General features: G+C 45.5%; 1 protein-coding gene across 1 annotated transcript in view; it reads left to right on the top strand.

Annotated features, from left to right (window-relative positions):
• LOC118374637 (dedicator of cytokinesis protein 2-like) overlaps positions 1-24,973 on the top strand; it is a 179,954-nt gene that overhangs the window by 51,751 nt on the left and 103,230 nt on the right. The window contains exons 22-24 of the mRNA XM_052488215.1: positions 10,330-10,438; positions 10,725-10,795; positions 13,741-13,847. Coding sequence (XP_052344175.1) covers positions 10,330-10,438; positions 10,725-10,795; positions 13,741-13,847 — 287 coding nt within the window. The remainder of the gene's footprint in view (positions 1-10,329; positions 10,439-10,724; positions 10,796-13,740; positions 13,848-24,973) is intronic.

Below are 24,973 nucleotides of genomic sequence, written 5' to 3' on the forward strand. Positions count from 1 at the left end.
GAATGGAGCATGGTTAGGGCAGAGTTAGTGTTGTTGTCCCACTGTGGGGAATGGAGCATGGTTAGGGCAGAGTTAGTGTTGTTGTCCCATGGTGATGAATGGAGCATGGTTAGGGCAGAGTTAGGGTTGTTGTCCCATGGTGGGGAATGGAGCATGGTTAGAGCAGAGTTAGTGCTGTTGTCCCATGGTGATGAATGGAGCATGGTTAGAGCAGAGTTAGTGTTTTTGTCCCATGGTGGTGAATGGACCATAATTAGGGCAGAGTTAGTGTTGTTGTCCCATGGTGTTGAATGGACCATGGTTAGGGCAGAGTTAGGGTTGTTGTCCCATGGTGGTGAATGGACCATAATTATGGCAGAGTTAGTGTTGTTGTCCCATGGTGGTGAATGGTGCATGGTTAGGGCAGAGTTAATGTTGTTGTCCCATGGTGGTGAATGGACCATGGTTAGGGCAGAGTTAGTGTTGTTGTCCCATGGTGGTGAATGGAGCATGGTTAGAGCAGAGTTAGTGTTGTTGTCCCATGGTGATGAATGGTGCATGGTTAGGGCAGAGTTAATGTTGTTGTCCCATGGTGGTGAATGGAGCATGGTTAGAGCAGAGTTAGTGTTGTTGTCCATTGGTGGTGAATGGAGCATGGTTAGAGCAGAGTTAGTGTTGTTGTCCCATGGTGATGAATGGAGCATGGTTAGGGCAGAGTTAGTGTTGTTGTCCCACTGTGGGGAATGGAGCTTGGTTAGGGCAGAGTTAGTGTTGTTGTCCCATGGTGATGAATGGAGCTTGGTTAGAGCAGAGTTAGTGTTGTTGTCCCACTGTGATGAATGGAGCTTGGTTAGGGCAGAGTTAGTGTTGTTGTCCCACTGTGGGGAATGGAGCTTGGTTAGCGCAGAGTTAGTGTTGTTGTCCCACTATGGGGAATGGAGCTTGGTTATGGCAGAGTTAGTGTTGTTGTCCCACTGTGGGGAATGGAGCATGGTTAGGGCAGAGTTAGTGTTGTTTTCCCACTGTGGGGAATGGAGCATGGTTAGGGCAGAGTTAGTGTTGTTGTCCCATGGTGGTGAATGGAGCATGGTTAGGGCAGAGTTAGTGTTGTTGTCCCACTGTGGGGAATGGAGCTTGGTTAGGGCAGAGTTAGTGTTGTTGTCCCATGGTGATGAATGGAGCATGGTTAGGGCAGAGTTAGTGTTGTTGTCCCATGGTGATGAATGGAGCATGGTTAGGGCAGAGTTAGTGTTGTTGTCCCACTGTGGGGAATGGAGCTTGGTTAGGGCAGAGTTAGTGTTGTTGTCCCATGGTGATGAATGGAGCTTGGTTAGAGCAGAGTTAGTGTTGTTGTCCCACTGTGGGGAATGGAGCTTGGTTAGGGCAGAGTTAGTGTTGTTGTCCCACTGTGGGGAATGGAGCTTGGTTAGCGCAGAGTTAGTGTTGTTGTCCCACTATGGGGAATGGAGCTTGGTTATGGCAGAGTTAGTGTTGTTGTCCCACTGTGGGGAATGGAGCATGGTTAGGGCAGAGTTAGTGTTGTTTTCCCACTGTGGGGAATGGAGCATGGTTAGGGCAGAGTTAGTGTTGTTGTCACATGGTGGTGAATGGACCATGGTTAGGGCAGAGTTAGTGTTGTTGTCCCACTGTGGGGAATGGAGCTTGGTTAGGGCAGAGTTAGTGTTGTTGTCCCATGGTGGTGAATGGAGCTTGGTTAGGGCAGAGTTAGTGTTGTTGTCCCATGGTGATGAATGGAGCTTGGTTAGGGCAGAGTTAGTGTTGTTGTCCCACTGTGGGGAATGGAGCTTGGTTAGGGCAGAGTTAGTGTTGTTGTCCCATGGTGATGAATGGAGCTTGGTTAGGGCAGAGTTAGTGTTGTTGTCCCACTGTGGGGAATGGAGCTTGGTTAGGGCAGAGTTAGTGTTGTTGTCCCATGGTGGTGAATGGAGCATGGTTAGGGCAGAGTTAGGGTTGTTGTCCCATGGTGGTGAATGGAGCATGGTTAGAGCAGAGTTAGTGTTGTTGTCCCATGGTGATGTATGGTGCATGGTTAGGGCAGAGTTAGTGTTGTTTTCCCATGGTGATGAATGGAGCATGGTTAGAGCAGAGTTAGTGTTGTTGTCACATGGTGGTGAATGGACCATGGTTAGGGCAGAGTTAGTGTTGTTGTCCCATGGTGATGAATGGAGCTTGGTTAGGGCAGAGTTAGTGTTGTTGTCCCACTGTGGGGAATGGAGCTTGGTTAGGGCAGAGTTAGTGTTGTTGTCCCACTGTGGTGAATGGAGCATGGTTAGGGCAGAGTTAGTGTTGTTGTCCCATGGTGATGAATGGAGCATGGTTAGAGCAGAGTTAGTGTTGTTGTCCCATTGTGGGGAATGGAGCATGGTTAGGGCAGAGTTAGTGTTGTTGTCCCACTGTGGGGAATGGAGCATGGTTAGGGCAGAGTTAGTGTTGTTGTCCCACTGTGGGGAATGGAGCTTGGTTAGGGCAGAGTTAGTGTTGTTGTCCCATGGTGGTGAATGGAGCTTGGTTAGGGCAGAGTTAGTGTTGTTGTCCCACTGTGGGGAATGGAGCATGGTTAGGGCAGAGTTAGTGTTGTTGTCCCACTGTGGGGAATGGAGCATGGTTAGGGCAGAGTTAGTGTTGTTGTCCCATGGTGATGAATGGAGCATGGTTAGGGCAGAGTTAGGGTTGTTGTCCCATGGTGGGGAATGGAGCATGGTTAGAGCAGAGTTAGTGCTGTTGTCCCATGGTGATGAATGGAGCATGGTTAGAGCAGAGTTAGTGTTTTTGTCCCATGGTGGTGAATGGACCATAATTAGGGCAGAGTTAGTGTTGTTGTCCCATGGTGTTGAATGGACCATGGTTAGGGCAGAGTTAGGGTTGTTGTCCCATGGTGGTGAATGGACCATAATTAGGGCAGAGTTAGTGTTGTTGTCCCATGGTGGTGAATGGTGCATGGTTAGGGCAGAGTTAATGTTGTTGTCCCATGGTGGTGAATGGACCATGGTTAGGGCAGAGTTAGTGTTGTTGTCCCATGGTGGTGAATGGAGCATGGTTAGAGCAGAGTTAGTGTTGTTGTCCCATGGTGATGAATGGTGCATGGTTAGGGCAGAGTTAATGTTGTTGTCCCATGGTGGTGAATGGAGCATGGTTAGAGCAGAGTTAGTGTTGTTGTCCATTGGTGGTGAATGGAGCATGGTTAGAGCAGAGTTAGTGTTGTTGTCCCATGGTGATGAATGGAGCATGGTTAGGGCAGAGTTAGTGTTGTTGTCCCACTGTGGGGAATGGAGCTTGGTTAGGGCAGAGTTAGTGTTGTTGTCCCATGGTGATGAATGGAGCTTGGTTAGAGCAGAGTTAGTGTTGTTGTCCCACTGTGGGGAATGGAGCTTGGTTAGGGCAGAGTTAGTGTTGTTGTCCCACTGTGGGGAATGGAGCTTGGTTAGCGCAGAGTTAGTGTTGTTGTCCCACTATGGGGAATGGAGCTTGGTTATGGCAGAGTTAGTGTTGTTGTCCCACTGTGGGGAATGGAGCATGGTTAGGGCAGAGTTAGTGTTGTTTTCCCACTGTGGGGAATGGAGCATGGTTAGGGCAGAGTTAGTGTTGTTGTCCCATGGTGGTGAATGGAGCATGGTTAGGGCAGAGTTAGTGTTGTTGTCCCACTGTGGGGAATGGAGCTTGGTTAGGGCAGAGTTAGTGTTGTTGTCCCATGGTGATGAATGGAGCATGGTTAGGGCAGAGTTAGTGTTGTTGTCCCATGGTGATGAATGGAGCATGGTTAGGGCAGAGTTAGTGTTGTTGTCCCACTGTGGGGAATGGAGCTTGGTTAGGGCAGAGTTAGTGTTGTTGTCCCATGGTGATGAATGGAGCTTGGTTAGAGCAGAGTTAGTGTTGTTGTCCCACTGTGGGGAATGGAGCTTGGTTAGGGCAGAGTTAGTGTTGTTGTCCCACTGTGGGGAATGGAGCTTGGTTAGCGCAGAGTTAGTGTTGTTGTCCCACTATGGGGAATGGAGCTTGGTTATGGCAGAGTTAGTGTTGTTGTCCCACTGTGGGGAATGGAGCATGGTTAGGGCAGAGTTAGTGTTGTTTTCCCACTGTGGGGAATGGAGCATGGTTAGGGCAGAGTTAGTGTTGTTGTCCCATGGTGGTGAATGGAGCATGGTTAGGGCAGAGTTAGTGTTGTTGTCCCACTGTGGGGAATGGAGCTTGGTTAGGGCAGAGTTAGTGTTGTTGTCCCATGGTGATGAATGGAGCATGGTTAGGGCAGAGTTAGTGTTGTTGTCCCATGGTGGTGAATGGAGCATGGTTAGAGCAGAGTTAGTGTTGTTGTCCCATGGTGATCAATGGAGCATGGTTAGGGCAGAGTTAGTGTTGTTGTCCCATGGTGATGAATGGAGCATGGTTAGCACAGTTGGTAGAGCATGGCGCTTGTAACGCCAGGATAGTGGGTTCGATTCCCGGGACCACCCATACGTAGAATGTATGCACACATGACTGTAAGTCGCTTTGGATAAAAGTGTCTGCTAAATGGCATATATTATTATTATTATTGTTGTCCCATGGTGGTGAATGGACCACGGTTAGAGCAGAGTTAGTGTTGTTGTCCCACTGTGGGGAATGGAGCAGAGTTAGTGTTGTTGTCCCATGGTGATGAATGGAGCATGGTTAGAGCAGAGTTAGTGTTGTTGTCCCATGGTGATGAATGGAGCATGGTTAGAGCAGAGTTAGTGTTGTTGTCCCACTGTGGGGAATGGAGCTTGGTTAGGACAGAGTTAGTGTTGTTGTCCCACTGTGGGGAATGGAGCTTGGTTAGCGCAGTGTTAGTGTTGTTGTCCCACTATGGGGAATGGAGCTTGGTTAGGGCAGAGTTAGTGTTGTTGTTCCACTGTGGGGAATGGAGCATGGTTAGGGCAGAGTTAGTGTTGTTTTCCCACTGTGGGGAATGGAGCTTGGTTAGGGCAGAGTTAGTGTTGTTTTCCCATGGTGATGAATGGAGCATGGTTAGGGCAGAGTTAGTGTTGTCGTCCTACTGTGGGGAATGGAGCTAAACCACTTATCCACACTCTTAGAATAAAGGGTTCCAAAAGGGTTCTTTAGCTGTCCCCATAGGATAAACCTTTTTGGTTCCAGGTAAAAACCCTCTTATGTTTCCAGGTAGAGTCATTTTGGGTTCCATGAAGAACCCTCTGTGGAAAGGGTTCTACATGGAATCCAAAAAGGGTTCTTCAACGGGTTCTCCTGTTTAGGTTCCATACTGAAAAAATATATCAACGCAACATGTAAAGTGTTGGTCCAATGTGTCATGAGCTAAAAAAAGAAATCCCAGAAATGTTCCATACGCACAAAAAGCTTATTTCTCTCAAATGTTGTGTACAGATTTTTTTTACATCCCTGTTAGTGAGCATTTCTCCTTTGCCAAGATAATCCATCCACTTGACAGCTGTGGCATATTGAGGTGCTGAGGAGTATTCATGTCTGTAATAAAGCCCTTTTGTGGGGAAAAACTCATTCTGATTGGCTGGGCCTGGCTTCCCAGTGGGTGGGCCTATGCCCTGCCAGGCCCACCCAAGGCTGCACCCATTGCCCAGTCATGTGAAATCCATGGATTAGGACCTAATTTATTTATTTAAATTGACTGATTTCTTTATAGGAACTTAAACTCTGTAAAATCTTTGAAATTGTTGCCTTTTGTGTTTTTTTGTTCAGTATAGATAACACACGAGTCTGCAGGGCTAGAAGGGTACAGAGATCCAGGCAGGAACAGGCCACTGTGGTCAGAAATACCCTGTTTATCAGTCTGTATTCTGTTTCGTATAATATACATACACATAATATTATGTATGTCATGTCTGTGGGAAAGGGTTAGGACAGGATTGCGTTGCTTTTGTCGTGCTTTTGTGTACATACAGTTGAAGTCGGAAGTTTACATATACTTAGGTTGGAGTCATTAAAATTCGTTTTTCAACCACTCCACAAATTTCTTGTTAACAAACTACAGTTTTGGCAAGTCGATTAGGACATCTACTTTGTGCATGACACAAGTAATTCTTCCCCCTGTGCCAAATTCCCCAGTGTGCCACACTCTAATCCTCCCCAACCCAACCCAACACCCACAACTCCTACTCTAACATCTACCACATAGTTACAGTGAGACAGGAAGAGATTGTGGAAGGAAGAGGGATGGAGAACAGGGGAGGAGGAGTTAGATGAAAGGAGAGTAATGAGAATACATGAGTTACCAGGGGAGGGATGGAGAATAGGGGAGGAGGAGTGAGATGAAAGGAGAGTAGTGAGATTACATGAGTTACCTGGGTAGGGATGGAGGGATGGAGAACAGGGGAGGAGGAGTGAGATGAAAGGAGAGTGATGAGAATGCATGAGTTAGGGATGGAGGGATGGAGAATAGGGGAGGAGGAGTGAGATGAAAGGAGAGTGATTAGATTACATGAGTTAGGGATGGAGGGATGGAGAATAGGGTAGGAGTTAGATGAAAGGAGAGTGATGAGAATACATGAGTTACCAGGGTAGGGATGGAGGGATGGAGAACAGGGGAGGAGGAGTGATATGAAAGGAGAGTGATGAGAATACATGATTTACCAGGGAAGGGATGGAGGGATGGAGAACAGGGGAGGAGGAGTGAGATGAAAGGAGAGTGATGAGAATATATGATTTACCAGGGAAGGGATGGAGGGAATAGATCAATAAATAATAGAAAGGGAGGTCAAGACAAGTATAAGGATTGTGATGTGTGGTTGGGGATACAAGGATATAGGATGAAACAAGTGGCCTAATGTTGTGTTCAGAGTCAGTCAACAGTAATAACTGGTAGAGGTTGTGTTCAGAGACAGTCAACAGTAATAACTGGTAGAGGTTGTGTTCAGAGACAGTCAACAGTAATAACTGGTAGAGGTTGTATTCAGAGACAGTCAACAGTAATAACTGGTAGAGGATGTATTCAGAGACAGTCAACAGTAATAACTGGTAGAGGATGTATTCAGAGACAGTCAACAGTAATAACTGGTAGAGGATGTATTCAGAGACGGTCAACACTAATAACTGGTAGAGGATGTATTCAGAGACAGTCAACAGTAATAACTGGTAGAGGATGTATTCAGAGACAGTCAACAGTAATAACTGGTAGAGGATGTATTCAGAGACAGTCAACAGTAATAACTGGTAGAGGATGTATGCAGAGACAGTCAACAGTAATAACTGGTAGAGGTTGTGTTCAGAGACAGTCAACATGCATTCAGAGACAGTCAACAGTAATAACTGGTAGAGGATGTATTCAGAGTCAGTCAACAGTAATAACTGGTAGAGGATGTATTCAGAGACAGTCAACAGTAATAACTGGTAGAGGATGTATTCAGAGACAGTCAACAGTAATAACTGGTAGAGGATGTATTCAGAGACAGTCAACAGTAATAACTGGTAGAGGATGTGTTCAGAGACAGTCAACAGTAATAACTGGTAGAGGATGTATTCAGAGACAGTCAACAGTCATAACTGGTAGAGGATGTATTCAGAGAGGATGTATTCAGAGACAGTCAACAGTAATAACTGGTAGAGAATGTGTTCAGAGACAGTCAACAGTAATAACTGGTAGAGGATGTATTCAGAGACAGTCAACGGTAATAACTGGTAGAGGATGTGTTCAGAGACAGTCAACAGTAATAACTGGTAGAGGATGTATTCAGAGACAGTCAACAGTAATAACTGATAGAGGATGTGTTCAGAGACAGTCAACAGTCATAACTGGTAGAGGATGTATTCAGTGAGGATGTATTCAGAGACATTCAACAGTAATAACTGGTAGAGGATGTGTTCAGAGACAGTCAACAGTAATAACTGGTAGAGGATGTATTCAGAGAGGATGTATTCAGAGACAGTCAACAGTAATAACTGGTAGAGGATGTGTTCAGAGACAGTCAACAGTAATAACTGGTAGAGGATGTATTCAGAGACAGTCAACAGTCATAACTGGTAGTGGATGTATTCAGAGAGGATGTATTCAGAGACAGTCAACAGTAATAACTGGTAGAGGATGTGTTCAGAGACAGTCAACAGTAATAACTGGTAGAGGATGTATTCAGAGACAGTCAACAGTAATAACTGGTAGAGGATGTGTTCAGAGACAGTCAACAGTAATAACTGGTAGAGGATGTATTCAGAGACAGTCAACAGTAATAACTGGTAGAGGTTGTATATAATGTAAAGTCTCCTCTGTTTAGCTGGTATTGAAGTCTTAACAGTATTCTTAACCCCAGGACACTTGGTTCATTATCCAGGAAAATAAAGTATAAAGGAACACTCGTGTCTGCATAGATCTGAGTGTATTTTTGTGACAAGCAAAACTGACCTGTTTGTCTCGACTGTACCGACAATCAAATCAAATGTTATTTATCACATGCGGCGAAAACAACGGGTGTAGTAGACCTTACAGTGAAATGCTTGAATACAACAGGTAGACCTTACAGTGAAATCCTGAATACAACAGGTGTAATAGACCTTACAGTGAAATGCTGAATACAACAGGTGTAGTAGACCTTACAGTGAAATGCTTGAATACAACAGGTGTAGTAGACCTTACAGTGAAATGCTGAATACAACAGGTGTAGTAGACCTTACAGTGAAATGCTGAATACAACAGGTGTATTAGACCTTACAGTGAAATACTGAATACAACAGGTGTAGTAGACCTTACAGTGAAATGCTGAATACAACAGGTGTAATAGACCTTACAGTGAAATACTGAATACAACAGGTGTAGTAGACCTTACAGTGAAATACTGAATACAACCGGTGTAGTAGACCTTACAGTGGAATGCTGAATACAACAGGTGTAATAGACCTTACAGTGAAATGCTGAATACAACAGGTGTAGCGGTACCGGTACAGAGTCAATGTGGAGGCTGTATACAGGGGGTACCGGTACAGAGTCAATATGGAGGCTGTATAGAGGGGGTACTGGTACAGAGTCAATGTGGAGGCTGTATACAGGGGGTACCGGTACAGAGTCAATGTGGAGGCTGTATAGAGGGGGTACCGGTACAGAGTCAATGTGGAGGCTGTATACAGGGGGTACCGGTACAGAGTCAATGTGGAGACTGTATACAGGGGGTACCGGTACAGAGTCAATGTGGAGACTGTATAGAGGGGGTACCGGTACAGAGGCAATGTGGAAACTGTATTCAAGGGGTACCGGTACAGAGTCAATGTGGAGACTGTATTCAGAGGGTACCGGTATAGAGTCAATGTGGAGACGGTATAAAGGGGGTACCGGTACAGACTCAATGTGCGGGGCACCGGTTAGTCAAGGTAATTGAGTTAATATGTACATGTAGTTAGAGGTAAAGTGACTATGTATTGATAATAAACAGAGAGTAGCAGCAGAGTGTAAATGGGGAGGGGGGCAATGGAAATTGTCCGGGTAGGCATTTGATTAGCTGTTCAGGAGTCTTATGGCATGGGGGTAGAAGCTTTATGGAGCCTTTTGGACCTAGACTTGGCGCTCCGGTACCGCTTGACGTGCAGAGAGAACAGTCTATAACTATGGTGGCTGGAGTCTTGGTCAATTGTTAGGGCCTTCCTCTGACACCGCCTGGTATAGAGGTCCTGCATGGCAGGAAGCTTGGCCCCAGTGATGTACTGGGCTGTACACACTACCCTCTGTAGTGCCTTGCGGTTGGAGGCCAAGCAGTTGCCATAGCAGGTGGTGATGCCACCATTCAGGATGCTCTATGGTGCAGCTGTAGAACTTTTAGAGGTTTTAAGGACCTATACCAAATCTTTTCAGTCTCCTGAGGGGGAATAGAAGTTGTTGTGCCCTCTTCACGACTGTTTTGGTATGTTCGGACCATGAAAGTTGGTTGGTGATGTGGACACCAAGGAACTTGAAGCTCTCAACCTGCTCCACTACAGCCCAGTCGATGAGAATTGGGGCATACTCGATCCTCCTTTTCCTGTAGTCTACGATCATCTCCTTTGTCTTGATCACGGTGAGGGAGAGATTGTTGTCCTGTCACCACACTGCCAGGTCTCTGACCTCCTCCCTATAGGCTGTCTCATCGTTGTCGGGGATCAGGCCTACTGTTGTGTCGTGGGAAAACTTAATGATGGTGTTGGAGTTTGGTACACTTTCACTCTTTAATTTCATTCACTCTTTAATTTCATTCACTCTTTAATTTCATTCACTCTTTAATTTAATTAATTCTTTCATTCCTGTTTTAGACATTAACCATGCCCCCTCTCTCTCTCTCTCTCTCTCTCTCTCTCTCTCTCTCTCTCTCTCTCTCTCTCTCTCTCTCTCTCTCTCTCTCTCTCTCTCTATCTCTCTCTCTCTCTCTCCAGGTTGTATGAAGGAAAAGAACAGGAAGAGTTTGAGGAGTCTCTTCGGAGACTCTTTGAGTCCATCAACAACCTGATGACGAGTGACCAAAACACTACCGTCTTACTGCAGGTTAACACTCTCACTTCTCTGTCTTTCTCCTCCTCTCTCCTGTTATCTCCTGTCTGCTTCTCTCCTCCCCTAACTCTCTATATCTCACTCTCTCTCCATCTTCTCTTCTCTTGCTCAGTTATTGATGTCTTAATTTGTCCTGATTTCAGGTTTTATGATTATTTTCCCATCCATGTGTCTCTCTCTTGCTTTCTCTCTCTCTCTTTCTCTGCCTCTCTCTCTCTCTGTCTCTGCCTCTCTCTCTCTCTGTCTCTGCCTCTCTCTCGTTCTCCCTCTCTCTCTCCAGGTGGCTGCTCTGAAGTACCTACCAACAGTCTTGCAGGATGTCGAGACAGTGTTTGATGCCAAACTCCTGAGGTGAGTGCTATCCTCCACTGCCTCCACCACCCCATGGCGACCCCTTTCACAGATCTCACAGGAACAGGAAATAGAACCACTGTCAACATCACTCAGACCCTTCTCAGGATGCCATATGAAGCAACATGTTTCTCACCTCATCCCTCACCTCAGTCACCTGTACCCAACGTCCCCCAACTCTGACCCTCTGACTGTCTCATCACATTGTCTCCACATAAACACACAAAAAACAACACAGTCTTAAACACTGTCTCTGCCCTCTACCAAGGTCCTTATTCCCCAGTCCTCTTTAACTCACAGGGACTCACCACCTCCTCCATTAACCTTTCATTAACCCCTAAAAGACAGACAGCCTTGCCTTTACAGTACCCATAATGAATATAGATATGGCTGTCTGCGACACGCTTTTAGAATTATAGCATTTAACATGAACCATTTACATGAATTTAGCAGTATGATTTAATGGTTCTAGTTTCTGTATTACCAACAGTGGTTTGGTTCCAGACCACGTCTTTATTTCTGGCCTGATCTTCCTGTGACCTGTGTCTGAGACTTGTCTCTCTGGGGTGTGTGTGACTCTGAGATGTGTGTTCAGACAGTCTACATCTGTCTGGCCTGTTGTCTCTGGAGTGGCTGAGTGACAACACAATGTTATGGAGGTGTTACCTGGACCAGACTGATAGTGTCTCTCTCTCTCTCAAAGATGATTAAGATAAACAAAATAAACTAAATAGATCCCAATACACAAAACATATAACAATACACACATCAACATATCCCAAAACACACAACTGATCCCAATATACAAAACAGTATACAAAACAGATCCCAACACACACAACAACAGATCCCAATACACACACCGGATCCCAATAGACACAACAACATCCTCATCTTGATGTGTTCAATCGTGGTTGATATGTAGTCTACTGGTGCAGATACAGTGACTGAATGAGTGAGGATATGGAGGAGATGACAAGATGCCCTGAAGATAGTTGACTGGGCCAACAATAATCATAAAATGTCTGTTATGAGGGTGCCCATGTTGATATGTCAACCCTTTGTTGCAGTACGCTGGGCCATTATGGGAGCGCCAATTAACACAAACAACCAGCAGGCCTGCTCCAAGTAGGGAGCAGGCCTGCTGTAAGACAGGCCGACAGCTGTATATAATACAATAACATGACGTTTCAGTTTTGAATTACTCTCAGATAATTACAGAGCCTGATTAGCATGCGAGGCACCACGGAAATGTTATTTCTACTGTCCAGAAAACTGAAATAAAAGCAGTTGGCTTTATTATTCCATTTGTGTTGTTTGTCTGGCTAATGGAGGTGTTGTAATGGGTAATGTGGAATGGCAGCCCCCATGCTCAATCTCCCTACGAAGCGGCCAAGCCTTTGTGACCGGCTCGTTGAATCATTATTTAATTGGATTACGGGCTGAGGGTGACACCAACTGGTGTCTTCATTAGTGTCCGTCGTCAGTTTGGCTCGTCTGTGTCCCTAATGGCACCCTGTATGCCCCTGGTCAAAAGTAGTGCACTATATAGGGGACATGGTGCCGTTGGGGAAGCAACTCCAGTCTCTGTGCAGTCTAGCTCTATCTGTGTCTCTTTCCTCCTGAGTCTGCCCAGGTCAGGCAGAATGGCATTTAGTGTTTGGTTTTGAATAACGCATGTCATTTCATCCGCTGTGGTAATGGTGTAATGCTATTCATATATGCTGCGGTAGCGTTCGCCTCGCACCTGAGTTTAGAAGACTTCCTGATTGAATAAAAGCGCATAGAAAACAACCACTCTACATGAAATGAACCATGTGCTTTTTACAACTGAAATGAACAATGTGCTTTTTACAACTGAAATGAACGTGTGATATTAACGCTGTAGCTCCACTCTCCATTTCCTTGCATCTCTTTCCGTCCGTCTCTCTCCGTACCCTATCAGACTCTCCATTTCCTTGCATCTCTTTCCGTCCGTCTCTCCGTACCCTATCAGACTCTCCATTTCCTTGCATCTCTTTCCGTCCGTCTCTCCGTACCCTATCAGACTCTCCATTTCCTTGCATCTCTTTCCGTCCGTCTCTCTCCGTACCCTATCAGACTCTCCATTTCCTTGCATCTCTTTCCGTCCGTCTCTCTCCGTACCCTATCAGACTCTCCATTTCCTTGCATCTCTTTCCGTCCGTCTCTCTCCGTACCCTATCAGACTCTCCATTTCCTTGCATCTCTTTCCGTCCGTCTCTCTCCGTACCCTATCAGACTCTCCATTTCCTTGCATCTCTTTCCGCCCGTCTCTCCGTACCCTATCAGACTCTCCATTTCCTTGCATCTCTTTCCGTCCGTCTCTCTCCGTACCCTATCAGACTCTCCATTTCCTTGCATCTCTTTCCGTCCGTCTCTCCGTACCCTATCAGACTCTCCATTTCCTTGCATCTCTTTCCGTCCGTCTCTCTCCGTACCCTATCAGACTCTCCATTTCCTTGCATCTCTTTCCGTCCGTCTCTCCGTACCCTATCAGACTCTCCATTTCCTTGCATCTCTTTCCGTCCGTCTCTCTCCGTACCCTATCAGACTCTCCACTTCCTTGCATCTCTTTCCGTCCGTCTCTCCGTACCCTATCAGACTCTCCATTTCCTTGCATCTCTTTCCGTCCGTCTCTCCGTACCCTATCAGACTCTCCATTTCCTTGCATCTCTTTCCGTCCGTCTCTCCGTACCCTATCAGACTCTCCATTTCCTTGCATCTCTTTCCGTCCGTCTCTCTCCGTACCCTATCAGACTCTCCATTTCCTTGCATCTCTTTCCGTCCGTCTCTCTCCGTACCCTATCAGACTCTCCATTAACAGGGCTTTACTGGTATGGGAAACACATGTTTATATGGTTATATACCCTCTCTTTACACCCCCCTACCTCTCCCTCCCTCTCTCCCTCTTTCCCTCTCTCCAGTCGGTTGCTGTATGACTTCTACACCTGTATCCCTCCTGACAAGCTGCAGAAACACAAGGTGGCCTCCATGACAGAGATCGTCAGCAGCAAACTCTTCCAGAAGCAGGGTAAGACAGACTGACCAATCAGGTCCCTCCATGCTAGGCAACTGAGCAATGACTGACCTCCATGTTGACTACCATATGAGCAGCCAACCAATCACATGCCTTATCTAGTAAGATATTTCAACATTAGGCCTGTTTGTTTAGATCAAGGCCTGCCCACTATCAGATCGGATATAAGGGTTCTCTTAAAACCTGTTAAGGATACGGCTGACTACTGCCCCCTTTGGAGGAATTGCGTGCCCATAGTAAACAGAAAAAAAATCTATCCAAAATTGCTAATATATGCATATAATAATTATTATTGAATAGAAAACACTCTAAAGCTTCTAAAACCGTTCAAATGATGTCTGTATGTAAAGCAGAACTCTCAGGGCAGCCATTCTCCCAAACTCTCTCTTGTCATCAGAAAAGTTGGCCCAACTTTGACGTCATCGCTCCCACCCTTCCCAAGCAGCTACAGACCTGGGAACAGTTTGTATGTCTTCAGCGCGATGTCTGCTTTCAATGGGGCTTGCCATTGTGAGAATCGAGCGACCACGAGACTTTTGGCGGGCTGAAACCTCCGGGTCACGCGAAAAAATAAGTACTCTCATGCACGCGGATGCTCCAGAGCTCTCTTTCTTCCAGGATTGACCAAACGATGTGGGTGTTTCTGTTCGTGCTAAGGATTGTTTTCCACGTTTGTAACATGCTTTAGCTTGATTCTGCACTTAGTTTGACCAGTTTAGTCGACATATAATATGTAATTTTGAAGTTTTGGTGCGCATCCACTAGAATTTTGGCTGCATTTCGACCGGAATTTGTCGCGTTTGATAACCTAAAGACACAGACTTAAAAACCAAACAATGTATTTGGTAAGTATAACCCCTTCCAGGTCTTCTGATGGAAGAACATCAAAGGTAAGGGAATATTTATGTGGTAAATTTGGGTTTCTCTGGACTCCAAGATAGAGGAGCCATAATGCTAATTTCTGAGCGCCGTCTCATATTATAACCTAGTGAACGAATTCTGTAACGTTAAAAATAAATGTAACACAGCGGTTGGATTAGGAAGAGGTGTATCTTTCTATCTATGTGTAGAACATGTATATTCAGTTAAAGTTTATGATGTGTATTGCTTGTTAGCTCCGTCAAATAACGTCTGCTATCATCATTTCTCTGGACATTTGAGTAGCATTTTTTGAACATGCCGTCATTGTAAACAGAGATTTATGGATACAAATTGCATATTATTGAAACATGTTATATTACTGTCATCTGATGAAGATTTCAAAAGGCTAGTGAATTATTTTTCTTTTAATCCTGCGTTTGTTGATTGCATATTTTGTTCAACTTGGCTATGCAAATTAGCTGTGTCTTCGGTGGTGGTTTGACATAAATATGTGCTATGTTTTCGCCGTAAAACATTTTAGAAATCTGACTTGCTGGGTAGATGAACAAGGTGTTTATCTTTCATTTGAGCTATTTGACTTGTTAATGTGTGGAGGTTAAATATTTCTAAGAATATTTTTGCATTCCATGCGCCACCTTCCAGCTGAATGTGGGAGGGGTAGTTCCCAAATGGGAACCATAACCCCCTTCTGGTTAAAAACCTATTTGGGATAGGGGGCAGCATTTTCACGTTCGGATGAAAAGCGTGCCCAGAGTAAACTGCCTGCTACTCAGGCCCAGAAGCGAATATATGCATACTGGTAGATTTGGATAGAAAACACTCTGAAGTTTCTAAAACTGTTTGAATTATGTCTGTGACTATAATAGAACTCATATGGCAGGTGAAAGCCTGAGAAAAATCTAACCAGGAAGTGGGAAATCTGAGGTTTGTAGTTTTTCAACTCATTTCCAAGATACAGTGAAATGGGGTCATATTGCACTTCCTAAGGCTTCCACTAGATGTCAACAGTCTTTAGAACCTTGTTTCAGGCTTCTAATGTGAAGGGGGAGCGAATAAGAGCTGTTTGACTAAGGGGCTTGGCAGAAGGCCATGAGCTAAATCATGCGCGCTGCAGTGAGAGCGAGCAGCGTTCCTTTTAATTTCTAAAGACAAAGTAATTGTCCGGTTGGAACATTATTGAAGATTGATTCTATACATTGTTGACATGTTTCTACGAACTGTCAAATAACTTTTTGACTTTGTCTGAACTAAACGCGCCAACAAAAAGGAGGTATTTGGACATAAATGATGGACTTTATCGAACTAAACAAACATTTATTGTGGAACTGGGATTCCTGGGACTGCATTATGATGAAGATCTTCAAAGGTAAGTGAATATTTATAAAGCTATTTCTGACTTTTACTGACTCCACAACATGGTGGGTATCTGTATGGCTTGTTTTTGTGTCTGAGCGCTGTACTCAGATTATTGCATGGTGTGCTTTTTCCGTAAAGCTTTTTTGTAATCTGACACAGCGGTTGCATTAAGGAGAAGTATATCTTTAATTCTGTGCATAACACTTGTATATTTTATCAAAGTTTATTATGAGTATTTCTGTAAATTGATGTGGTTCTCTGCAAATTCACCGGATGTTTTCGAGGCACAACATTATTGAACATAATACGCCAACTGAGATTTTTGGATATAAATATGAACTTTATCGAACAAAACATACATGTATTGTGTAACATGAAGTCCTATGAGTGCCATCTGTTGAAGATCATCAAAGGTTAGTGATTAATTTTATCTCTATTTCTGCTTTTTTGTGACTCTTCTCTTTGGCTAAAAAATGGCTGTATGTTTTTTTGTGACTAGGCTCTGACCTAACATAATCATATGGTGTGCTTTCGCTGTAAAGCCTTTTTGAAATCGGACATGATGGGTAGATTAACAAGAAGTTAAGCTCTAATTTGGTGTATTGCACTTGTGAATATATGAAAGTTAAATACTTCTAAAAAATATATATTTTTTATTTCGAGCCTTAATTAAGTACCCTACATCACCATTCAAACACACTACGGGCCCACTTCACTCCCTCTCCTTCCCTCCACTCAGAGCCTATTACGAAGGCCTAATTGGCCAGTAGTGATGTGATAAGTGGCCAATCCTCTCCCTTAGTAGCCCCCCTCAGTCTGATTGATGGAGACCTCTGGTGCTACTGTTCTCTAATTGTCTCCTGATAAGTGGATCGTTACCGAACCATCTCCACGGAGACAGACACGTCTGACATTTTGGCATCGTTGTCACAGCGCCCCCCTCCACTGTTTGTTTTTAAACTGATATCGGAATGAATATGTTAAAGAGAGAGAGAGAGAGACCAGCAGCAGAAGAGGCTCATTGGTAGTTAGACAGACAGCTACTACCCCCCTCCCCTTCGTCCCTTATCACCCCCTTCCTCTCTCCTCCCTGGCCCGTCTTTGTCTCCGGGTGACAGATGTTGTTGTGTCTGGGATGTGTGTGTGTGTGTTATTTAGCTGGTTTGCGGTTGATGATTATCGATGTTGTTTTTGGACGACGTTGCCATGGGTGAGTCATCAGTCAGCCATGCCCGGTAGCTGCCTGGTATAGTTGGGGATGGGGACGGGGGGGTAGAGTTGTGGGGAGCTCAACATCGCGGAGTGGCATGGCCTGGACGCTTCTCCCATATTGATCACGTTGGCGGTGATTGATTCCCCCAGGGGCTCCGAGCGCACCGTGGCCGATGGCCAACTGTCACTGTGCCCAGAGTCACTCTGCATTAACACAGAGAGGGGAGAGGGAGGGGAGAGAGGGAGTGAGGAAAGAGTAATGTCGAGAGAGAGAGAGAGAGAGAGAGAGAGAGAGAGAGAGAGAGAGCGCTCTGCGTTTGTTAGCTGGATGGACGCACGCAAAGTTCATGTAGCTCATCAGCCTACCTCTGTCTCCCTCCAGCCTGTCACTGGTCAGTTGTGACATTCATGAATCACCCTGTGTGACGATTCCTAACCCAATTCAAATGTTCCCTGTTCATCTGCAGTTCTTATCCATTTATTTAGTCATTCATACCGTCTCAACCCTGAGCCGCTAAATAAGGGCTGTGATGTATTTGGTCTTGGGTTGTAGATGTGAGCCTGTTTGTGGGAGAGCGTTTAGGCCAGTCAAGTATGCAGGGGAGGACAATTTATACCAGCTTTTGGGTTCTGGTCTGACATCACTGCCTCCCAATACGTAGTGAATCTACCTGTCTGAGTCCCAATACATGTTGAATCTGCATGTATTGGGAGGCAGACAGGTAGATTCACTACGTATTGGGAGGTAGACAGGCAGATTCAACATGTATTGGGAGGCAGACAGGGAGATTCACTATGTATTGGGAGGCAAACAGGCAGATTCAATATGTATTGGGAGGCAGACAGATAGATTCACTATGTATTGGGAGGCAAACAGGTAGATTCAATATGTATTGGGAGGCAGACAGATAGATTCACTATGTATTGGGAGGTAGATCCATGTGTAACTCTGTGTCGTTGTATCTGTCGAACTGCTTTGCTTTATCTTGGCCAGGTCGCAATTGTAAATGAGAACTTGTTCTCAACTTGCCTACCTGGTTAAATAAAGGTGAAATAAATGAATAAATAAATAAATAAATAAATATTTATGTGTGTGTGTGTTTCTTGGACTGGTTGCCTCTGTCCTAGGGTTTATGACACAGGGTTGCATCCATGGACCATGTGTAACGTTTCAACGGATTGGATTTTTTTCCCTCTAGATTAATTTGACATACGCTCCATGGATTAAGGAGCCTGGCAGGCATACTGTTCAAACACATGCGCACACACACATAAACGCACGTGTCTGTCACAATGGCTAATCTGTTTCTGGTTGCCCAGAAACATTTATGAGAAGCAATAATGGCTCAATTTACACAAACTATTATTCCGTCAGACAATCAGTGTGACAGGTGTGATGGTAGAAGAGAGGAACCATACTGGATGGGATGGTAGAAGAAAGGAACCATACTGGATGGGAAGGTAGAAGAAAGGAACCATACCGGATGGGATGGTAGAAGAGAGGAACCATACTGGATGGGATGGTAGAAGAGAGGAACCATACTGGATGGGATGGTAGAAGAAAGGAACCATACTGGATGGGATGGTAGAAGAGAGGAACCATACTGGATGGGATGGTAGAAGAGAGGAACCATACTGGATGCGATGGTAGAAGAAAGGAACCATACCGGATGGGATGGTAGAAGAGAGGAACCATACTGGATGGGATGGTAGAAGAGAGGAACCATACTGGATGCGATGGTAGAAGAAAGGAACCATACTGGATGCGATGGTAGAAGAAAGGAACCATACCGGATGGGATGGTAGAAGAAAGGAACCATACTGGATGGGATGGTAGAAGAAAGGAACCATACCGGATGGGATGGTAGAAGAAAGGAACCATACTGGATGGGATGGTAGAAGAGAGGAACCATACTGGATGGGATGGTAGAAGAGAGGAACCATACTGGATGGGATGGTAGAAGAGAGGAACCATACTGGATGGGATGGTAGAAGAGAGGAACCATACTGGATGGGATGGTAGAAGAAAGGAACCATACTGGATGGGATGGTAGAAGAAAGGAACCATACTGGATGGGATGGTAGAAGAGAGGAACCATACTGGATGGGATGGTAGAAGAAAGGAACCATACCGGATGGGATGGTAGAAGAAAGGAACCATACTGGATGGGATGGTAGAAGAGAGGAACCATACCGGATGGGATGGTAGAAGAAAGGAACCATACCGTATGGGATGGTAGAAGAATGGAACCATACTGGATGGGATGGTAGAAGAGAAGAACCATACCGGATGGGATGGTAGAAGAAAGGAACCATACCGGATGGGATGGTAGAAGAGAGGAACCATACTGGATGGGATGGTAGAAGAGAGGAACCATACTGGATGGGATGGTAGAAGAGAGGAACCATACCGGATGGGATGGTAGAAGAAAGGAACCATACTGGATGGGATGTTAGAAGAGAGGAACCATACTGGATGGGATGGTAGAAGAAAGGAACCATACTGGATGGGATGGTAGAAGAAAGGAACCATACCGGATGGGATGGTAGAAGAAAGGAACCATACTGGATGGGATGGTAGAAGAAAGGAACCATACCGGATGGGATGGTAGAAGAGAGGAACCATACCGGATGGGATGGTAGAAGAGAGGAACCATACCGGATGGGATGGTAGAAGAAAGGAACCATACCGGATGGGATGGTAGAAGAGAGGAACCATACTGGATGAGATGGTAGAAGAAAGGAACCATACTGGATGGGATGGTAGAAGAAAGGAACCATACCGGATGGGATGGTAGAAGAGAGGAACCATACTGGATGAGATGGTAGAAGAAAGGAACCATACTGGATGGGATGGTAGAAGAAAGGAACCATACCGGATGGGATGGTAGAAGAGAGGAACCATACTGGATGAGATGGTAGAAGAAAGGAACCATACTGGATGGGATGGTAGAAGAACGGAACGACAGATCAGGACAAGCAGAGACGATAAAAGAACGAGTCCGTTGTTTATTTGTTTTCTTGCTCATTCTCTAAAGCAGGCCAGAGGGTTCAATCTAATCTGTGTGCTAATCCTTCTCTCTGTCTATCAGTCTGTGAGGGGAGGCCCTGCAGTAGGACTGTACCAGTGAGGAGGCAGCAGCAGCAGATCTTGTCTTGCCCAGAGCGAGGCTTTTATTTGAAAGTGAGGAATAATGCCAGCGAAACATATAATATGCACAAAAGAAAATAAGAAAACTGGTAATTGAAAAGACTAACTAAATCAAATAGATGTCTTTAAATGTCTTCAGATGAAGTGACGGAGGACATTATGACAATCGTTCGACCATCCATCTCTCTCTCCTTCCATCGCCAGCCCTCTGGCCATACGGTTGCTACCCAGACCAACAATCAACATCACATCCTAGTTTTAGACAGCAAATGAATGAGAGAGAATTGATCCAATATATTAAGGCGGGGTGAGACCATCAATTTGTAATGCGTTTTAGTTTTGAGTAAATGATCACGTGGGTCTTTCTGATAACCCAATATGATTTCTGAAGATAGACAGTATTAACTGAGCTAGAGAACAGACAGTTATTCTACTTAGAGAGAGGCAAAGGACATTTACATTTACTCTCTTGTCCAGAGGGACTTACAGGAGTGACTTGATACATTTTCACACTTTTTCATATTGTTTCTACATATGTGTGCAGGTGTACAGTATGTGTATAAACTTGTATGTCTATGTCTGTATGAGACGGTGTATTTCATTCTATACATGAGTCATTTACACCCCAAACACACACAGCTGAAACTAGAAGAACATACTGTCTGATCTGTCCATACCCATCTTTGATTACTACTCTACACCCATCCCGAAAGCAACGATGAGTTACTATGGAAACTGTTGGGTTGGGTGGTGAGAGAGGTGGGGGGAGGGAAGTGGGATAGGGGGGAGGGGGAGAGGGGTGGAGGAAGAGAGAGAGGTGGGAGAGATGAGTGAGGGGGAGTAATGGAGAAGAGTAGATGGAGTTTTGTCATTTGGGAAATGTCTGTCTGTCTGTCTGTTTCTCATTCTGTCTGTCTGTCTGTCTGTCTGTCTGTCTGTCTGTCTGTCTGTCTGTCTGTCTGTCTGTCTGTCTGTCTGTCTGTTGTTTGTTATTTTGGACAAGGCTATGTCTAAGGATCTGAGAGGAAGAGGACAGATACTGCGTACTGACGAGCCAAGGAGAGGACAGGGACAAATAAATCAATTTCTTCATCTATTCCTCTCTTAACTTGTCAATTAAACACATCAGTAGACATAATCAAATAAGCAGACAATTAATGGATCAATACGCTTGGTGTGCTGTTGAAAGAGAGACAGGCAGAGAGAGACGGCCGGACAGACAGACAGACAGACAGACAGACAGACAGACAGACAGACAGACAGACAGAGAGACAGACAGACAGAGAAAGAGACAAAGAAATCAGAGAGACTTCAGACAGACAGAGATGACACAACTTGACAATTAAACAGACAGACAGACAGACATAATCAACAGACAGACAGACAACAGAATGGATCAGACAGAGATGACACAGAGACAGACTGACAGACAGACAGACAGGACAGACAGACAGACAGACAGACAGACAGACAGAGATGACACAGAGACAGACAGACAGACAGACAGACAGACAGACAGACAGACAGACAGACAGACAGACAGACAGAGAGACAGAGAGACAGACAGACAGACAGACAGACAGACAGACAGACAGACAGACAGACAGACAGACAGACAGACAGACAGACAGACAGACAGACAGAGACAGACAGACAGACAGACAGACAGAGACAGACAGACAGACAGACAGACAGACAGACAGACAGACAGACAGACAGACAGACAGACAGACAGACAGACAGACAGACAGAGATGACACAGAGACAGACAGACAGACAGACAGACAGACAGACAGACAGACAGACAGACAGACAGACAGACAGACAGAGATGACACAGAGACAGACAGACAGACAGACAGACAGACAGACAGACAGACAGACAGACAGACAGACAGACAGACAGACAGACAGACAGACAGACAGACAGACAGACAGACAGACAGACAGACAGACAGACAGACAGACAGACAGAGAGACAGAGAGAGAAAGAGACAGACAGACAGACAGACAGACAGACAGACAGACAGACAGACAGAGATGACACAGAGACAGACAGACAGACAGACAGACAGACATGACACAGAGAGATAGTAATAGTGATTTGGACTACCACCAGTCCTTTCCACCCCCTAGATGTAGCTGCTTGTTTCAGGACTGGCCTCCTCTATTACCTTCCTAATCTAACTCTGAGACAGGGATCCTAACCAACCAGTGAAAGAGAGAAAGAAGAGGAGGAGGAAGAGGACTCTGATTTAGATGCCCGCCAGTAATTGGAATGTCACCTTATTACCATGCTAGATAGTTTATTGTGTTGGCTGGGACTCGGTGGCATGAAATGAAAAATGGAAAGTAGCTTTTCAGCTGGCTGCTGATTTATCATGGCTGTTTCCACTGCCTGCCAGCCAGGGATGGCTGTCCATTTCTATTCAATTAGACACACACACATACAGACACACACACACACACACACACACACACACACACACACACACACACACACACACACACACACACACACACACACACACACACACACACACACACACACACACACACACACACACACACACACACACACACACACACACACACACACACACTCAAATACATAAACAAAAGCTGAGATTATAGAGAGTAAACAGTTTTTAGAATGGAATAAAGATTAGTACTTCAGGCTGTGTGTGTGTGGTGGGGGGGGACTTGGTGGGTGAGAACATGTTAAACACCATTGTCTCCTCTAGCCAGAGTTTAGCATTTAACTTTCACTCACTCTGAGGCCCGCTTTTCATAGGCAAAATACATCCTGCAGAGCACACGCACGTGCGTACGCACAAACAGGGTTGAAGTGGTCTGGCCTCGAAAATTGCTTGCTGGGTAATTTAGTTATTTTGTTCTTGGCTGGTACAGTAATACCCTCTCTCACTTCCTAACCCTCTCACCTTATCACATCCTCTCACTTCCTCACCCTCTCACCTTATCCCCCTCTCTCACTTCCTCACCCTCTCACCTTATCACCCTTTCTCACTTCCTCACCCTCTCACCTTATCACCCCCTCTCTCTCTCACCTCATCACCCTCTCACATTATCACCCTCTCTCTCTCTCTCTCTTTCACCTCCTCACCCTCTCTCACCTCCTCACCCTCTCTTACCCTCTCCCCTTCTCACTCTCTCTCACCTCCTCACCCTCTCTTACCCTCTCCCCTTCTCACTCTCTCTCACCTCCTCACCTTCTCTCACCCTCTCAACTTCTCACCCTCTTTCTCCTACTTCATCACCCTCTCTCACCTCCTTTCTCTCTCACCTCCTCATCCTCTCTCACCTCCTCACCCTCTGTCACCTCCTCACCTTCTCTCACCCTCTCAACTTCTCACCCTCTCAACTTCTCACCCTCTTTCTCCTACTTCATCACCCTCTCTCACCTCCTTTCCCTCTCACCTCCTCACCCTCTCACCTCCTCACCTGCTCTTACCCTCTCACCTCATCACTCTCTCTCACCTCCTCACCCTCTCTCACCTTCTTACCCTCTCTCACCTCCTCACCCTCTGTCACCTCCTCACCTTCTCTCACCCTCTCAACTTCTCACCCTCTTTTTCCTACCTCATCAGCCTCTCTCACCTTCTCAGCCTCTCACACCTTCTCAGCCTCTCTCACCCTCTCACCTTCTCACCCTCTCTCACCTTCGCACCCTCTCGCACCCTCTCAGCTTCTCTCCCTCTCACCTCATTTTAAGAAATATTGGCCCAGTCTATTTCATGGCCCAGTGATAGACTAGCGTCCTGTCCAGGCGGTGTACATCAAGCTACCTCAGACTGCAGAAACAGGAGATAACCTCCTGCCCTATGGGCCGTCCTGACTAACTTACTATTTCATATATCACCAGACAGGTGTGTTGTATTGTAACCACAATATGTTTGAGTAGAACTTGTGTAGGGGAGGAGTGGTTGGTTGGGTTTGGACATATTTACATTAGAGGAGAGTCAACACAATGGCTTGTCTCTTATCTCTCACTGTTCACATAAACAGTAGCAAGGAGGAAGATCAACTTCTCACTTTATCCTTGTTTATTATCTCTTTCTCTGGATCACTGAGCTGTGTACAACTCATCTGGATCACTGAGCTGTGTACATCTCCTTCTCTGGATCACTGAGCTGTGTACATCTCCTTCTCTGGATCACTGAGCTGTGTGCATCTCTTTGTCTGGATCACTGATCTGTGTACATCTCCTGGCAGTGTACTACTCTACTTTCCCCCTCCTCTAACTCCTCTTCTTCTCCCTCTTCCGTCCCCTCCCCTCCCCTAACTGCCAAGTCTCCTCTCCTCCCCATTTCCTCCCACTTCTCCCCTCCTCCCCATCCCCCTCTCATCCTCCCTGTCCCCCCCTTTCCTCCCACCTTTCCTGTCTCTCTCAGTGCAGTGATTGAGTGGTACGTTTCCTGTCTCTCTCATTGCAGTGATTGAGTGCTAGGTTTCCTGTCTCTCTCAGTGCAGTGATTGAGTGCTAGGTTAGACCCAGGCTA

This window comes from Oncorhynchus keta, chromosome 30, assembly GCF_023373465.1.
Source record: "Oncorhynchus keta strain PuntledgeMale-10-30-2019 chromosome 30, Oket_V2, whole genome shotgun sequence".
Taxonomy (NCBI): domain Eukaryota; kingdom Metazoa; phylum Chordata; class Actinopteri; order Salmoniformes; family Salmonidae; genus Oncorhynchus; species Oncorhynchus keta.